This window comes from Scophthalmus maximus, chromosome 6 (genome assembly GCF_022379125.1).
Source record: "Scophthalmus maximus strain ysfricsl-2021 chromosome 6, ASM2237912v1, whole genome shotgun sequence".
Taxonomy (NCBI): domain Eukaryota; kingdom Metazoa; phylum Chordata; class Actinopteri; order Pleuronectiformes; family Scophthalmidae; genus Scophthalmus; species Scophthalmus maximus.
Window position 1 is genome coordinate 3,092,474 of NC_061520.1, and position 16,033 is coordinate 3,108,506.

At 44.1% G+C, this 16,033-nt stretch overlaps 1 protein-coding gene and 1 long non-coding RNA gene across 34 annotated transcripts in view; both read right to left on the reverse strand.

Annotated features, from left to right (window-relative positions):
• Nucleotides 1-16,033, reverse strand: part of LOC118308749 (NACHT, LRR and PYD domains-containing protein 12-like) — a 988,189-nt gene that overhangs the window by 931,345 nt on the left and 40,811 nt on the right. For 12 of the 32 annotated variants that reach the window (XM_047332365.1, XM_047332381.1, XM_047332359.1 and 9 more), the window contains 3 exons: nucleotides 15,765-15,867; nucleotides 3,490-3,560; nucleotides 64-2,194 (listed from right to left, as the gene is read on the reverse strand). The exons of 1 other annotated variant lie outside the window; for it this stretch is intronic. In XM_047332365.1, the coding sequence (XP_047188321.1) occupies nucleotides 2,035-2,194; nucleotides 3,490-3,560; nucleotides 15,765-15,867 (334 nt within the window). In that variant the 3' untranslated portion in view covers nucleotides 64-2,034. 19 more of the 32 variants (XM_047332388.1, XM_047332372.1, XM_047332386.1 and 16 more) reach the window with 12 other exon arrangements.
• Nucleotides 11,403-12,174, reverse strand: LOC118308805. Of its 2 annotated transcripts, none has more exons than XR_004793325.2 (2): nucleotides 11,762-12,174; nucleotides 11,403-11,683 (listed from the first exon to the last, which is right to left on the reverse strand). It is a non-coding gene; the product is annotated as an uncharacterized LOC118308805 (long non-coding RNA). The 2 variants fall into 2 exon arrangements; XR_004793324.2 differs by having other exon boundaries at nucleotides 11,403-11,686.

The window sequence follows — 16,033 nt, forward strand, 5'->3', positions numbered from 1 at the left end:
ATACATTGTCTCAAGGCACTTTACATAGTGAGGTCAATAAATCAGTCAAATGTTCACCTGCAACTTATTTCATTTATTTTCCACCCAACAAAATAATCTGATGTCTCGGCACAGTATCTGCTCACAGTGACATCATCGTGTCAAATCGTTTTTTTTAAGTTATGTTGAGCTTCTCATCCATCGATGAAGGCAGAACTTGATTCACAGAATAAATGTGACGTTTGACAGAACCATGTAATTGGTGGAAACATTTCGGTGAGATACAAACACAGATATGAAGAGAGACCAGAGAGTTTTGGGAAACCAAACAATGAGTCAATGAATTGATCCAAAAAATAATAATCAACAGATTGAAACCATATTTCTATTCTTTGAGTACATGTGTGGCTCCAGATTTGGGAATGTTTCATGTCTAACACTTTGGTCCGGATGTCAGGTGAGTTGCGCTGAGATTTTGTACAAACAATGTTCTGAAGACGATAAAACCCTCTGACCCACGACTTCCTGCGGCGCCATCATGAGGTCACTCGCGCCGCGAGACAGATCTCACCATTACATCACGGATTGATTGGATTTAACGCCACAAGACGACATATATATGTACTAATATGCACAGGTGGAATATACTACAATTAAATTTAATACAATATATTCAACACTGCATTAATTTATCAAACAGTTCAGTGTTAAAGCAGCGGTGGGTCGGTGGTCGGGGGCTGAAGGCGACATACAAATTCTGATGTTGGTTTCATTGCGTCAATAAAAAGCCAAAGAGGTTAAAAAAAGTTGCTGCAACACAAATCAAATCAAAGTGTAATCCCGCCTGTTTGAAAGTATGTGTTGTGGATCCTAAGGTGTGACAACAATCGCTCCAGGGTGTCGGGTCAGGACACTGGAGTTGTGTTCAGGTGAGAGTGCAGACGAAAGATGGAGGCGGAAACAGTTGTAGAGTTCAGACTATTTATCTAGATGCAGTCCAGCCTGCCAAATACAAGGTCATCACATCTAACGACTATAGAGAACAGGAGTGAACGCCGGTGATGGGTAGATGAGGCCTCCTATTGTAACTGTCGGTGTGTCACTGTGTTGCTCAATACTGACACCTCCTGGATCTTTAAAGTCATTACCGGCAACCCAATGACAGACTCAACTGACATACTGATTTAATGACCTGGTACAGGCTATACAATAATGTCATCTAAGGTATTGTATTTTATATTGTACTATTTCATATCTTAATTCAAGTTTAAATATCTGATATTTTTAAGGTCATAACATGTAAAAATCTAAATGAAAGTGTTGTGAATGCGAGGATTTTTTATACATTTTTATTTGAGAAAATTAGATGTTCCAAAGTTTTGGGATTCAGGCGATTTCGTTTTTTACTGACTTAAACTGAGTCACTTTGAAATGGATTTGAATTCTCAGCTGTATCGATCACGTGACTTTCTTAAAGCGATACGCACACCGACACGGGGCGTGGCTGTATGAGCTCGACCCATCACTAGTGAACGCTCATAAACACCTAAATCTGACAAGTAAAATGCATAACTCGGAAATACTATTACATCTAAAGAACAGAAAAGTACATAGTGGCATGGCCTTTTTTCACAACCCCCGGCTGAGTCTGACTCCGCCCACTGCATCATTTAAAAAAAAAAAAAAGGTGTGAGACTGACAGTGACATCATCAGGTCATTAAAAAAAAAAAAACAACAACTGGAGAGCAACACACATTGACAAGGCTCCTCTGCCACGGAGGCTGTTGAGAGGTGGAGGAGCGTGGTGGTCTGAAGATGTTGATGAATAAAAAGGGTCCAGGTGGAGCAGGGGGAGGAGTCTCGTGTGTCTGCAGAGACTGTAGTCCAGCTTCACGTGACGTCATCGAGCTTCTGGCTCGTCTGATTGGCTGACTCTTCTCTCTCTGTCTGTCTCTGTCTGTCTCTGCTCTCTGAGCTTCACTGGGGAAACTCTTACCAACTGTGATCAGTACAAGACTGACTCCAGCCCTCCACTCACCTCACTGGCTCCAGACTCAACCCTCGACTCTCTGGACAAGATCACGCAGCTTCTTCAGGTCTGAATCCTGCAGCTTGTTGAACCTCAGGTCCAGTTCTCTCAGGTGGGAGGAGTTGGACTTCAGAGCTGAGACCAGAGAAGAACAGCTGATCTCTGACAAACTGCAGATCCACAGCCTGGATAAAGAATAAACATGAGACTTCATTAGAAAAGTTCCTGCTGGAAATCATTCAGTATCCGATCATCTGTGTCATAATGTGGAGAATCATATGATGAATAAAGAATAAAACTGACTTCACTGTGGTTTTGTCCTCACTCATGTTTCTATCAGCAGCCTTGTACGTGTGAACAGACGACATCTTCAATCAAAGTTCTTAATAATCAAAAGTTCCTCGTCTGTCCAGTCTGTGAAAGTGCTGCGTTGAGTTTATGAACTAGTTGAACACATTGGTTCAGATGGTCGACGCCAACGTTTAAAGACACCAGCACACCTGAGTTATTAATAACAATATACAGTGTGAACATGGTGTCTGACCTCAGAGTCTCCAGTCGACAGTGTGGACTCTCCAGAAAACCACACAGCTCCTTCACTCCTGAATCCTGCAGCTTGTTGTAGCTCAGGTCCAGTTCTGTCAGGTGGGAGGAGTTGGACTTCAGAGCTGAGGCCAGAGAAGAACAGCTGATCTCTGACAACCTGCAGCCCCTCAACCTGAATAAAGAATAAAACATGAGACTGTAGAAAACAAAGTTTCTTCTTGAAACCGTTCAGTGTTTCATCGTCTGTTCAACATGAAGAAAGTTGAGAACATGGAGGTTTAGAAAACTGAAACTCCAAACACCTTAAAGACTAAAGACTCAAGTGTTTCAGTCAGTGTCAGATGAACTTTCATGCTCCAACTCACAGACACTGAAAGTTGTTAATTGTCTTATAACATGATATGAACAAAATATTTAAATGAGAAACACAATGAGACATTTAAAGTGAGATGAGATTTGTCTTTGTCTCCACGTTGCTCGGCCACAGTCAGTGGACCATATTCCACAGTCACAGCTGAGGGCCGAGGGGGACCGGGCCTTTTCCATCCAGGCCCCCCCTCTCTGGAACAACCTGCCTGGTGCAACTCTTTCTAAAGCTGTTTTCAGACAGGACCTCTGGAGAACGTTCGTACAATTGCATCCAGATATTTTCCAGAGTTTGTGGTTCACATGTGACAAACAGCAGGAGATTGTTGAGTCAAACACGTTCACGACAGAAGGTTCTGTGGCATCTGTGTAGAGCAGCAGGAGGCAGGACATGACCTTGACTCTTCTTAATAATCAAAAGTTCCTCGTCTGTCCAGTCTGTGAAAGTGCTGCGTTGAGTTTATGAACTAGTTGAACACATTTGGTCAGATGGTCGCCGCCGACGTTTAAAGACACCAGCACACCTGAGTTATTAATAACAATATACAGTGTGAACATGGTGTCTGACCTCAGAGTCTCCAGTCGACAGTGTGGACTCTCCAGAAAACCACACAGCTCCTTCACTCCTGAATCCTGCAGCTTGTTGTAGCTCAGGTCCAGTTCTCTCAGGTGGGAGGAGTTCGACTTCAGAGCTGAGGCCAGAGAAGAACAGCTGATCTCTGACAACCTGCAGCGACTCAACCTGGATAAAGAATAAAACAAAGAATAAAATCACTGATAATCCTGATCAATGAGTCTCTGTCCGTCTGTTATTGTGGATCATCATCATGTCAACACAACATTCATACACTGTTCATGTCAACACAGACTCATGACCTGCTGCTGACCTCAGTCCAAACTGTAACTAGAAGATAAATATCAAATCAGAGATGTTCAACTAAAAACCTCTGTTCATTCTCTCATGTGTCACACGACCTTCTTCTCCCTGAAGGTCTGTGAGATTAAAACATGTTCAAAGTGGAGACGGGTCCTGATGGACAAGTCCATTCAATCTGGTTCCTCAGCCAACAAATCCCTGATTGTGTCTTTCATTCACTTCCTGTGTTTAGTTGATCTGAGCCACTGTCGAGCTCGTCTGCTGATTGGTCCCTACATCACAAACACAATGACCGTGTGCATCCATGAGAACAGAACAACAATTTCATAGATGTGTTTTCAAGAGAAACTCGACTGGACCCTTTGAACACTTTGACTTTTCACAGAACTGTCAGATCCATCACTTCTGTGACACGAGCTCTGAACATTATGTGTTTGTTGAAGAGAGACGCAGCGTTTGTCATGTTCTGATGAGCAGCATCACCAGAAACCTGAGAAACATCTCAGTGTCTCCACGACTCTAGATCACAAACACTACGACTGGTCTCAGCAGAACTGAAACTTCTAACATTTAACATGTACATGTCCAAAACAAACACAACAGATCCAGTCAGTAAACTGACCTCAGAGTCTCCAGTCTACAATGTGGACTCTCCAGTCCAGCAAACAGAACCTTCACTCCTGAATCCTTCAGGGAGCTTCCCATCAGGTCCAGTTCTGTCAGGTGGGAGGGGTCGGACTTCAGAGCTGAGGCCACGACTTCACAGTGAGTGTCTGAGAGTCCACAGCGAATAAATCTGTGAATAGAGAAAATATCAAATATAAAACCAGACAATCCCTGATAAAAATACACTCACATGATGTATTTACCATCTGCTCTACACATCCATGGTTCATCTGATCCAGTCTCATAGTGTTGGACATGAAACAATAATCCTCATCACTGTCTCTCATACTCGCAGACTTTTAAGGTGAATCTGTGTTTTACTTGAATCTGAGATGAATAAATGAAAAGCAGGACGTTGACTCTGATGTGCTCTCATATATCCACACCTCTGATACATGAGGACACGTGTTTACTTTTCAAACTCGTCGTCTCGACTCCAGACTGACGCTGACTCAGGTCACATCACTGGAGGAAACTCCTCAGCTTCCTCTGGAGACACTAAAGGTTTGATTCTGCAGTTTTCTGATGAACAATCGTTCTCACCAACAGCTGGAAACACACTGAGGTGTAAGATCAGAAATCATTTCACACTGAGTCAACTAAACTACTGATCTACACTGATTGATCATGTTCACGATCACGTCTGGACAAATGACTGTGGATAAAGATGGACGACATGACAGCTCCCAAAAGTGAAGCCAAAAGATCTGTGTCGCCCCCTGGTGGCTGGCTGCAGTACAGGTCATGAACCAGTATGTTTAGATATAATTCGTTGTTAGATCCTATAACAACATGGTGACACATCGTAATTGGCCACAGACTCTGACTCAGAATGACGTCACCAGAACAAGATGGCGGCGCCAGTATCTGAGATATTGTGGCTTCAGTTTAGTTCAGTGGGAGGAAGTGGAGACACGTCGTCCATCATTGGTCTGGACTCACCGAGCCTTTCTGCAGTTCCTCACAGCTGGGATCAGTCTCCATCGTCCCTCATCTGATGTGTTGAACTTGTTCAGGTCCAACTCATCCAGAACCTCCTCTGACATCTGCAGCATGTAGGCCAGAGCGGAGCAGTGGATCTCAGAGAGTTTCTTCTCTGATCTGTTCTCTGACTTCAGGAACTCTTGGATCTCCTGATGTACTGAGAGGTTCTTCATTTCCATCAGACAGTGGAAGATGTTGATGCTTCTGTCAGGAGAGATTTTATCACTGTTCATCTTCTTCAGGTTGTTGATGACTCTCTGGATTAAATTTGGAGCGTTCTCTCTCTGACCCATCAGGCCTCTTAACAGTCTCTGGTTGGACTCCAGACAGAGGCCATGAAGGAAGCGAACAAACAGATCCAGGTGGCCATTTTGACTTTCAAGGGATTTCTTCATGGTCGTCTTCAGGAAGTCTTCCAGAGGAGAGTCACGTGTGTTGTTCCAATTCGTCCCCAGGAAGTCGTCCAGTACTTTTGTGTTTCTGTTGGTGACACAGTGGAACATGTATCCTGCAGCCAGGAACTCCTGAACGCTCAGATGAACAAAGCAGTAGATGGTTTTCTGGAAGATCACGAACTCTCTTCTGAAGATCTCAGTACAAACTCCTGAGTACACCGAGGCCTCTGTGACGTCAAGACCACAGCGCTCCAGGTCTTCTTGGTAGAACATGATGTTTCCTGTCTCCAGCTGTTCAAACGCCAGCCTCCCCAGCTTCAGGAGAACTTCCCTGTCGGCCTCCGTCAGCTCCTGTGGACTCGTCTCACGTCCTTCAGGATACTTGTCTTTCTTCCTCCTTGTCTGAACCAGCAGGAAGTGTGAGTACAGGTCAGTCAGGGTCTTGGGCAGCTCTTCTCTCTGGTCTGTGGTCAACATGTGCTCCAGAACTACAGCACTGATCCAGCAGAAGACTGGGATTAGACACATGATGTGGAGGCTCCTGGACGTCTTCACGTGTGAGATGATTCTGCTGGACAGCTCTTCATCACTGAACCTTCTCCTGAAGTACTCCTCCCTCTGGGCGTCGGTGAAGCCTCGTACCTCTGTCACCCTGTCAACACAAGTCGGAGGGATCTGATTGGCCGCAGCAGGTCGGGAAGTTATCCAGACGAGAGCGGAGGGAAGCAGATTCCCCTGGATGAGGTTCGTCAGCAGCACGTTGACTGATGACCTCTGTGTGACATCAGACACAACCTCCCTGTGGTTGAAATCCAGAGAACGTCTGCTTTCATCCAGGCCGTCAAAGATGAACAACAGTCTACAGACAGCGAGCTTCTCCGCTGTGACCTTCTGTAATGTTGGATGGAAAACATGGAGCAGTGTGAGAAGACTGTGCTGCTGGTCTTTGATCAGGTTCAGCTCCCTGAACGAAAGCAGAATCAGCAGACTGACGTCTTGGTTTTCCAAACCCTCGGCCCAGTCCAGAGTGAACTTTTGCACCGAGAAGCTTTTTCCAACGCCAGCGACGCCGTTCGTCAGGACGACTCTGATGCGTCTCTGCTGGTCGGGTCCGTCTTTAAAGATGTCGTGGCACTTGATGGGAGTTTCATGGAGGGTCTTCTTCTTGGAAGTCGTCTCCAGCTGCCTCACCTCATGTTGGGTATTGACCTCTTCACTCTGTCCCTCTGTGATGTAGAGCTCAGTGAAGATCCTGTTGAGGAGGGTTTCACTTCCTCTGTCATCACTTCCTTCAGTCACACGTTCACATCTCCTCCTCAGACTGATCTTATGTTCATCTAGAACTTGCTGCAGACCACGATCTGCTGAAAGACAAGAACCAGAGTCAGACTGAAGACAGAGAATCTGATGATCACTTTCATCAGATACATCCAACTATGAACGGACGAATCTTTGTCTTTCTGTTTCTAGGATTTCTAGACAACAGCTCATACGATCGACGTCGAACTTGGCGGGTGTTTGTCTGAGGACCAGAGGAAGTCCAGTGTTTAATTTTGGATTAAGCAGTTCAAGAAAATCAAATATACAAACTATAAATCATTGATATAAAAATTACACAAACATGTAACTGTAAGTTGGATGAAAGTCCAGCAATAACAAATGAACCTTGTTGAGTGTGAAGTTGTTTGAATGATGCTCTCAAGAAAATGAGCTGGATTAAAACAAAACAATCAGCCCGACTGACAGACACATTCTGAACTGGACCTTCATTAAAAACTTAAGACAAAACAAAGGTTTTTAATCTTGTGGTTTTTATAATCATATTAAAAGTCAGTGCTGAATGATTTAACAAATGAAACCATCAGACAGAAGTTCAGTCTCACTCTGCACAGAGCTGCTCTGACCTGCTGTCTGAGCTCCAGGTCCTGTTCTGGATCTTTGTCCACACTGGGGACAGGAGGACTCTCCTGGTGAACCCGACTGGTCCCAGTATGAGGTGATGCAGCGTCTGCAGAGCCAGTGTCCACAGCTGGTGGAGACTGGATCCTTCAGGACGTCCTGACAAGAAGCACAGCAGGACGGCAGCTTCTCCTCAGAAACATGACTCCTCTTCTCTCTGTGGACATTGAGACTTTTCTTTATGACACATTAAATCAGTGACGGCAACCCACAGATCACTAGTCCAATGAAAATATCATCATTCATTCATTCATTCATCGTCTACCGCTTTATCCATTTAAGGGTCGCGGGGGGTCGCTGGAGCCAATCCCAGCTAACATTGGGCGAGAGGCGGGGTACACCCTGGACAGGTCGCCAGCCTATCGCAGGGCCACATACAGACACGGACAATCATTCACTCTCACATTCACACCTACGGTCAATTTAGAGTCTCCAATGAACCTAACCCCATTCTGCATGTCTTTGGTGTGTGGGAAGAAGCCGGAGAACCCGGAGAGAACCCACGCATACACGGGGAGAACATGCAAACTCCACACAGAAAGGCCCTGGTTGAACCGGGATTCGAACTCAGAACCTTCTTGCTGTGAGGCGAAGGTGCTAACCACTACACCACCGTGCAGCCCCTGAAAATATCATCTCACACATTATTTTTCACGTTACGTGCAGTTAAACATTTGCAAGTTGTGATGTAAACATTTCTATTGACTTTTCCCATTTTTGTACCTTTGAAAATTTAAAAAAAATATTATATATATATAATAATATAGTGCTGCTCCTCTTCAATGTTTCGGCACAAAACCTCTGAGCAGGTTCAATAAAGAACAAACACAATGTGACTGTGACTTTAGAAAAATCCTGAGTAAAGATCTTTGGCACCAACTCATAAATGTGAAATCCATTTCAACACTGAATCTTGTTCAGACCAGTTCACAGTAGAAACAGTCTCTTACTCAGAGTGTGAGGGTCCAGGTTCATGACTGAAGTTTGGAGGAAGCTCTTTGGACCAGTCACTCTTCATGGACACACAGCTGGACACTGGAGACTCTGATCTTTGTCTGTGGACAAATCACATCATCAGAACTTGTAATGATCATCTTCCCTTTCTGAACATTTCCTCTGTGACTGGAAACTGTGAAGAGTTTCTACATCGACATGTTGGAGGTTGATTGACTGAACCAGACACAAAGTGAAGTGTGGACACAGTCTCTTACTCAGAGTGTGAGGGTCCAGGTTCACAACTGAAGTTTGGAGGAAGCTCTTTGGACCAGTCACTCTTCATGGACACACAGCTGGACACTGGAGACTCTGCTCTGTCCTCGTCTTCCTCCAGATCACTCATCTTCTCTGGTCTGAGAGGTGAAGCTCCAACACTGGAGACACACAAGCTCATTATAATAAACACAGTCAGTACTGCAAGTCTAAAGTTAGAGGCTCCTCATTGGTTTAACATGTGTACAATTAAAACCACGTGTATCTTCTATCCATCATTGAGAAAAAGTTTGACTCTAGATACACGTCACACGTCACATGTTTATCTGTGAGCGCACAGAGACCAGGAGACCAGACAGGAAGAGACTCCACAGAATAAAAGAATCAGTGATGAGTCGTCTTCACTTCATAGTTATGTATTTTTAATAAAGGAGAGCAAACTGAAGTCAAATTATGAACTCACATGAGGCAGTTTCCTGTTTTCCTCCTGTTCTGCTCAGTTAAAATGGAGTCTGACTCTGAACACTTTCGTTTTCAGCTGCTCCTCCCCTGTGTGTGTGTGTGTGTGTGTGTGAGAGAGATAAAGATTGTGTGTGTGTGTGTGAGAGATAAAGAGAGTGTGTGTGTGTGTGTGTGTGTGTGTGTGTGTGTGTGTGTGTGTGTGAGAGAGATAAAGAGAGTGTGTGTGTGTGTGTAAAGCAGATGTAGACGTCATCTTTAGTCTTTGGTTTTGTTTCACTTCACATTTTAAGAACAACTTCATTCTCCTTTTTCCAATATTTCTCCAGCTCCTCGCCTCCTCTGTCCGATCCTCATGTTGGGTCCCAGGTTATTTAGCAGCTGACATCGTCCTGTTGGTTAGAACAGTGGAAGTACGTGAGATTAAACCTTTCCAGAAGCTCCTGTGTGGCCTCGTGTTGTATTTCACTGACATGGTCGACAGTTCTCCTCCTCGGTCACTTGAAGGAGAAACTGTGAAGTGTCAACACAAAGGAGGAACAACATCACACACACGCGCACACACACGCGCACTACGAACGTTAAACAAAAAACCCGAAACAAACAGTAGAATCCTGCAGGCACTAGGACCACGCGGAAACAGCGCCCACTCGAGCTCCCTTAGCCACGCCCCTCCTCTCGAGCTCACAGATGAAAATATTTCCCATTTGTTTTGGAAGTGTTCATATACAGAGAAATTCTGGTCAAATGTTCTTGAGTTCATCCAATCTCATGTTGTTACAGGTTTTTCTTTTTGTTTTCAGGATGATTTCTTTGGTGTAGTGGAACCTAAGACAGAGAGAGAAGGAAATATTTTATAATTGCTTGATGAATATCACATCCACAGGTGTAAGTTCAGGGGCTCTAAACCATTCTTTCCTGTGTTTGAGTATGAAATCCATGAATATTTAGGCTCCATCAAATATTCAAAGAACTGTAAAGCTATGTGCAAATATATTCAACATTTGTGACCCCACATGACGGATATTGGAACTCTTGTAACTGTAGTTAATGTTATGAATTGGACTGCCTATTGCCTTGATGGATTTTGTAGATTCCCTGGAATATGAATGGATCATTATTTATTTATTTATTTTGTTGTTGTTTGTGAGTGTATTTGTATTATATGTATGTGCAAACTGTCCTTAATAAAGTTATTGATTGAAAAAGAAATTAAATAAATTATAATAAAAGAAACTATCTGAGCTCAATGTGTATATATAGTCCTTCATAGATGTAGCATCCTAAATTGCTGTCAAAGTTCACCAGATCTATGGATTTAACTTTGAAATGTAGAATAATTTGTTTCTCAAAATCCTCTGTGAAACACTCATGGACTTTTAGCTTGAACAAAATAAGATTCCTCTGATTTATGTACGTTGGAAACATTTGGCAATAAACTAAATACACAATCCAGCAGAATGCGTCACAAAGGTCCAGTCGTTTTCAGACAATTTTTAATGACAAGTAAAACCATTTTGGGTTTTTTGGGATACGATCATGATCACCAAGACCTACAGAAACACACTTCAAAAGACAAAGATCATTACTTTTTGCTGTATTTTGTTTTGTTGTAAAATACTTTTGTTACCCCCCCACACCTTTGAAATCAAAATTCCGCCCCTGCCTGAGAGTCACAGTCGTCTTTGTTCCCAAAGAATCTCAAATTATTAGAGAATTAGACCGATAACGAATTATACTGTACCTGCTTTTAGTTATGATGTGTAAGAGTGCTAGGGACGCACCGATATGAACAGTCGGCCGATAACCGATATTAAAATTTCAGTTATGGCCGATAACCGATATTTACCGATGTGGATATGATCTGTTCAAAACACGTTTCAACGATAATCAACTTTCATGCACATTGAAAAACACAATGTAAACACTGAATTTTTACAAAACGTCGCTTTATTCCCAAAAGGTTTGGAGAAGCCCGTGAATCAGAATATTACAAGGCCCCCATTTAAAACACAAGTGATTCGCGGTGTTGGTCGTAGGCTTCTTTTACAACATGAAGCGAGCGCATCAAGTCACGTCACAGGGGACGTGCTGCGCTGACGTAGTGTGTCACTTCCGGTTGTTGGTGCGTCTGTGCTGCGCTGACGTAGTGTGTCACTTCCGGTTGTTGGTGCGTCTGTGTTGGTCCGCCGCTCGTCCTCGTCTCTCGTCAACTGCTGCGACAACTATCCGCTCCAATCACCCTTGTTTAGTCCAAACACTCTGTATTCATCATACTTCATCATACTCACCATATCCGCGTGCGTCACGTTTCATCTCGAGCTGGACGACGGATCCATTTCGAGGAAGGTTTGCGACCTCGACACCCAAGACGACGAGGGAGCGACGGAGGAGAGAGATGAAGAGAGCTGTCATCTTCCTCCCGTCGCTTCATCGTCCGAGAAAGTTGTTGACAGAAGAAGTGCTGTCGCCCCGCTGCTGCTAACGCTAACAACACTGCTCCGTTAGCGCCAACAGCGCTTCTCAAAGACCAAGACTCCAGACATACGACCATCAGCACGAAGACCCGGTCCTCGCCGCTCCCACCAACATGCAGTCCTCCCTGGATGAAGTCCGCCTCCGGGTTTTGAAACCCGCTCCGGCAGCAGCTACCGACGTCGACTCCAGGGCATCTACAGCGACAGCGGCCTCGCCTTCGGAGCGCTTCCGGGTGACGTCACGACGCACAGGACGCTGGGAACTGCAGTTCCCGCCATTCTTCCACCTATCCAAAACTCTGACGTTGGCCGAGCTGTTGCTTGTGGCGATTTCAGAGACGCGTGAAGTCTATCCAGAACGTAGATCTGAATTGAACACATATTTAGCCATTATATCAGACCTGGCAGTGTTTTACGGGGGCTCTGTTTCATGAGTTCCACAAATCTTCTCTGCAAAGGCAGCATTATACATCCAGAAATGTAACCACAGATCGAATGGTAAACGTCAGTCGCCCTGAAATTTTTACCGATGCGGCTCCTTCCATTGGTTTTTTGGGGGGGGGGGGCATTTACAACCATCAATGGTAGCTGATGTTCGGCCAAAAGAACTGCTCGCGCTTCCTTCTGAATTACTTTCTACCGCACTTTGAGTTGTATCCCATTGTTGTTGCATGCATTCTCTGGGGCAACCTGTGGTCTAGGAAACAAATCAGAGTTTTCTGTGACAACGAGGCTACTGTTAATATCATTTAAAAGTTTTGCATCTATCCCCTTTATTAATAACATTTGTTAGAAGACTAACGTGGTCATATGTCCGGGGCAATTTCACACTCCGCGCAGGGCACCTACGTGGCTTGGATAATGAAACTGCTGACTCCCTGTCCCGATTTGAAATTCCAGGAATTCAGAATTCTCTGTCCTCAAGCGGCGCCTCAGGGCCTGCGTTTCCCAGCCTTCCCACAAAGTGAACTACACTAGAAGATGCACTTCAGTCTTACGTGATCTCTGCATGGTCCTATTTCACTTCATTCTGCGTTGCTTTCTTCCTTCCTGGAATGCCCGTTAACATCCCTATGATTTGTAAATTATTGTTTACTGTTTGAATCCAGAAAAACGCAACCTTCTTCCATCAAAGCATTGGTAGCAGGTATTCAGTTTTCATTTAAGATGCACAGATCCCCCAGTATGTAGCCTGCTTGGGAACGTCTACATACGCCTCCTCTTCAACAGCCTAAAAAGAGCAGCCGGGATACCATGATAAGCGCCTTCCTTTTTTATTATTACCTCTAGTGCACAAACTGGTTTCTTCACTGCATTTTATGGGTTCCAGAGGTGCAGTGAACACAATACCAGCTCAGACTCCTTTGTTTCTTACCATTTCTGACATCACAGTAGATACTCACATATATTCCATCCAAATTAAACATTCTAAAACAGAAAGGGAGGGTAAAGGTTCAACTGTTGTCATCTCTCAATCTATCACGGCTTTCTGTCCTCTATCTTCATTGAACCCGGTACCTGCAACAGCATCCTTGTGTGATGCAAGACCAACCGTTGTTCCTGACCGACAAAGAAAGGACACGTCAAGGTCATGGTTCACAACCCATCTCTGTCTCCGTCTCCTGCGCAAACGACGTGGACTCCCTCCTCAGCTGTACACCTCTCACTCCCTCCGCATTGGCGCAGCAACATCCACAGCTGCCTTGGTTCCAACATCTACACATAGATATTTCACATAACTGTAGTATGACCTCTCACGGGGTGCATGCTTGCATCCGTCCCTAAAGCATTTGGGATAGCTGAGGTCTGCAGCATGCTTGCTGCTACACAGATATTTTCCTATAGCCTGGCTGATGCTTGGCATGGGCGTTATTCAGCTTCGCGCTGGGCTCCGTTGTTTTGGGGGATTTCTGCATCGCGCCCCCTGTCTTGGTCTAGCATGCTGCTGGCTAAACACGGGGCATTATTGAGAATGGAGCCATCAGCGCCAAGCCTAACTGTATTTCCACTTGTTGCAATAAATGGTTAAATCTATGACAAGAGTGTTCCTCACTGAAATGATATTAACAAACTAATCAGACGATGCACAAAGCAATTCAGCGAAATCCCCACAGTCGTGGTCTTGACAAAATCTCCAGTCCTCTGGATCGGAGACTGAGTAAAAGTGCAGTCGATTCTGAGACCAAGACATTTCAAAACTGGTCTCAAGTACCAAGACACTACTGTTGAACGAACAAAACTGCCACCTGTTTTCACACCTGCCCGCATCATCTTTCCCCTAGATCCCGACCGATAGTTTATCAGGGGGCCGATATCGATATCAGGGAGTACAAGTTTTTCCAATAACGAGATGAATCCATCTCAGATGTTAGTTATCAAACCTTTATGACCAAGAAATGTAATTTCTTGATATTAGGCTTGATATTTAACCAGCATCTTTTATCATAAATAACTATGAATAAAACGAAAACACAAATGCAACCAAGAATATATAGAACCTGAATTCAGAAAATAATTCTTTATTCTGTACAATAAAAGATCGGTAAACGTCCAACTGATGTATCGGTCAGGCTCCTCTTTCCTGAAGTCTGTGACATGAATATCTGTGAATGTGAGTCTATTGAAAAATGAATGTGTGTCCCTATAGAGCAGCAACAGCAAGTCGATGATTGATTGACAGGAATTATTGGCAACTCTTGATGATCGATTAGATCAAGAAGACAAGAAGAAGAAAAAGGTCACGGATCAATTCAGTTTTATTTGTATAGCGACAAATCACAACATACATTGTCTCAAGGCACTTTACATTGTGAGGTCAATAAATCAGTAAAAGAAAATGTTTTTATTTTCCACCCAACGAAATAATCTGATGTCTCGGCACAGTATCTGCTCAGTGACATCATCGTGTCAAATGTTTTTTTAAAGTTATGTTGAGCTTCTCATCCATCGATGAAGGCAGAATTATTTTTTTTCACAGAATAAATGTGACGTTTGACAGAACCAAGGGTCAATGAATTGATCAAAAAAATTGTAATCAACAGATTGAAACCATATCTCTAGTTTTTGAGTACACGTGTGGCTCCAGATTTGGGAATGTGTATGTATATGTGTGTATATGTATATAACTATATATAGACATAGATATATACTGTAGAGATAGTTATAGATAGATACACATTTATCAAACAGCTCAGTGTTAAAGCAGCGGTGGGTCGGTGGTCGAGGGCTGAAGGCTACTGATACAAAATCTAATCTCGTCTAATTCTCGTTTCATCACGTCAATAAAAAGCAGAAGAGGTTGAAAAAGTTGCTGCAACATCAATCAAATCAAAGTGTAGCCCCGCCCCCAGCTCTGAGTCTGACTCCGCCCACTGCATCGTTTTGAAAAAAGGTGCGAGACTGACAGTGACATCATCAGGTCATTAAAACAACAAAACAACAACTGGAGAGCAACACACATTGACACGGCTCCTCTGCCACGGAGGCTGTTGAGAGGTGGAGGAGCGTGGTGGTCTGAAGATGTTGATGAATAAAAAGGGTCCAGGTGGAGCAGGGGGAGGAGTCTCGTGTGTCTGCAGAGACTGTGTAGTCCAGCTTTATGTGACGTCATCGAGCTTCTGACTCGTCTGATTGGCCGACTCTTCTCTCTCTGTCTCTCTCTGTCTGTCGCTGCTCTCTGAGCTTCACTGAGGAAACTCTTACTGACTGTGATCAGTACAAGACTGACTCCAGCCCTCCACTCACCTCACTGGCTCCAGACTCAACCCACGACTTTCTGGACAAGATCACGCAGCTTCGTCAGGTCTGAATCCTGAAACTTGTTGTAGCTCAGGTCCAGTTCTCTCAGGTGGGAGGAGTTGGACTTCAGAGCTGAGACCAGAGAAGAACAGCTGATATCTGACAAACTGCAGCTCATCAACCTGGATAAAGAATAAAACATGAGACTTCATTAGAAAAGTTCCTGCTGGAAATCATTCAGTGTCTGATCATCTGTTCCATAATGTGGAGAATCATATGAGGAATAAAGAATAAAACTGACTTCACTGTGGTTTTGTCCTCACTCATGTTTCTATCAGCAGCCTTGTG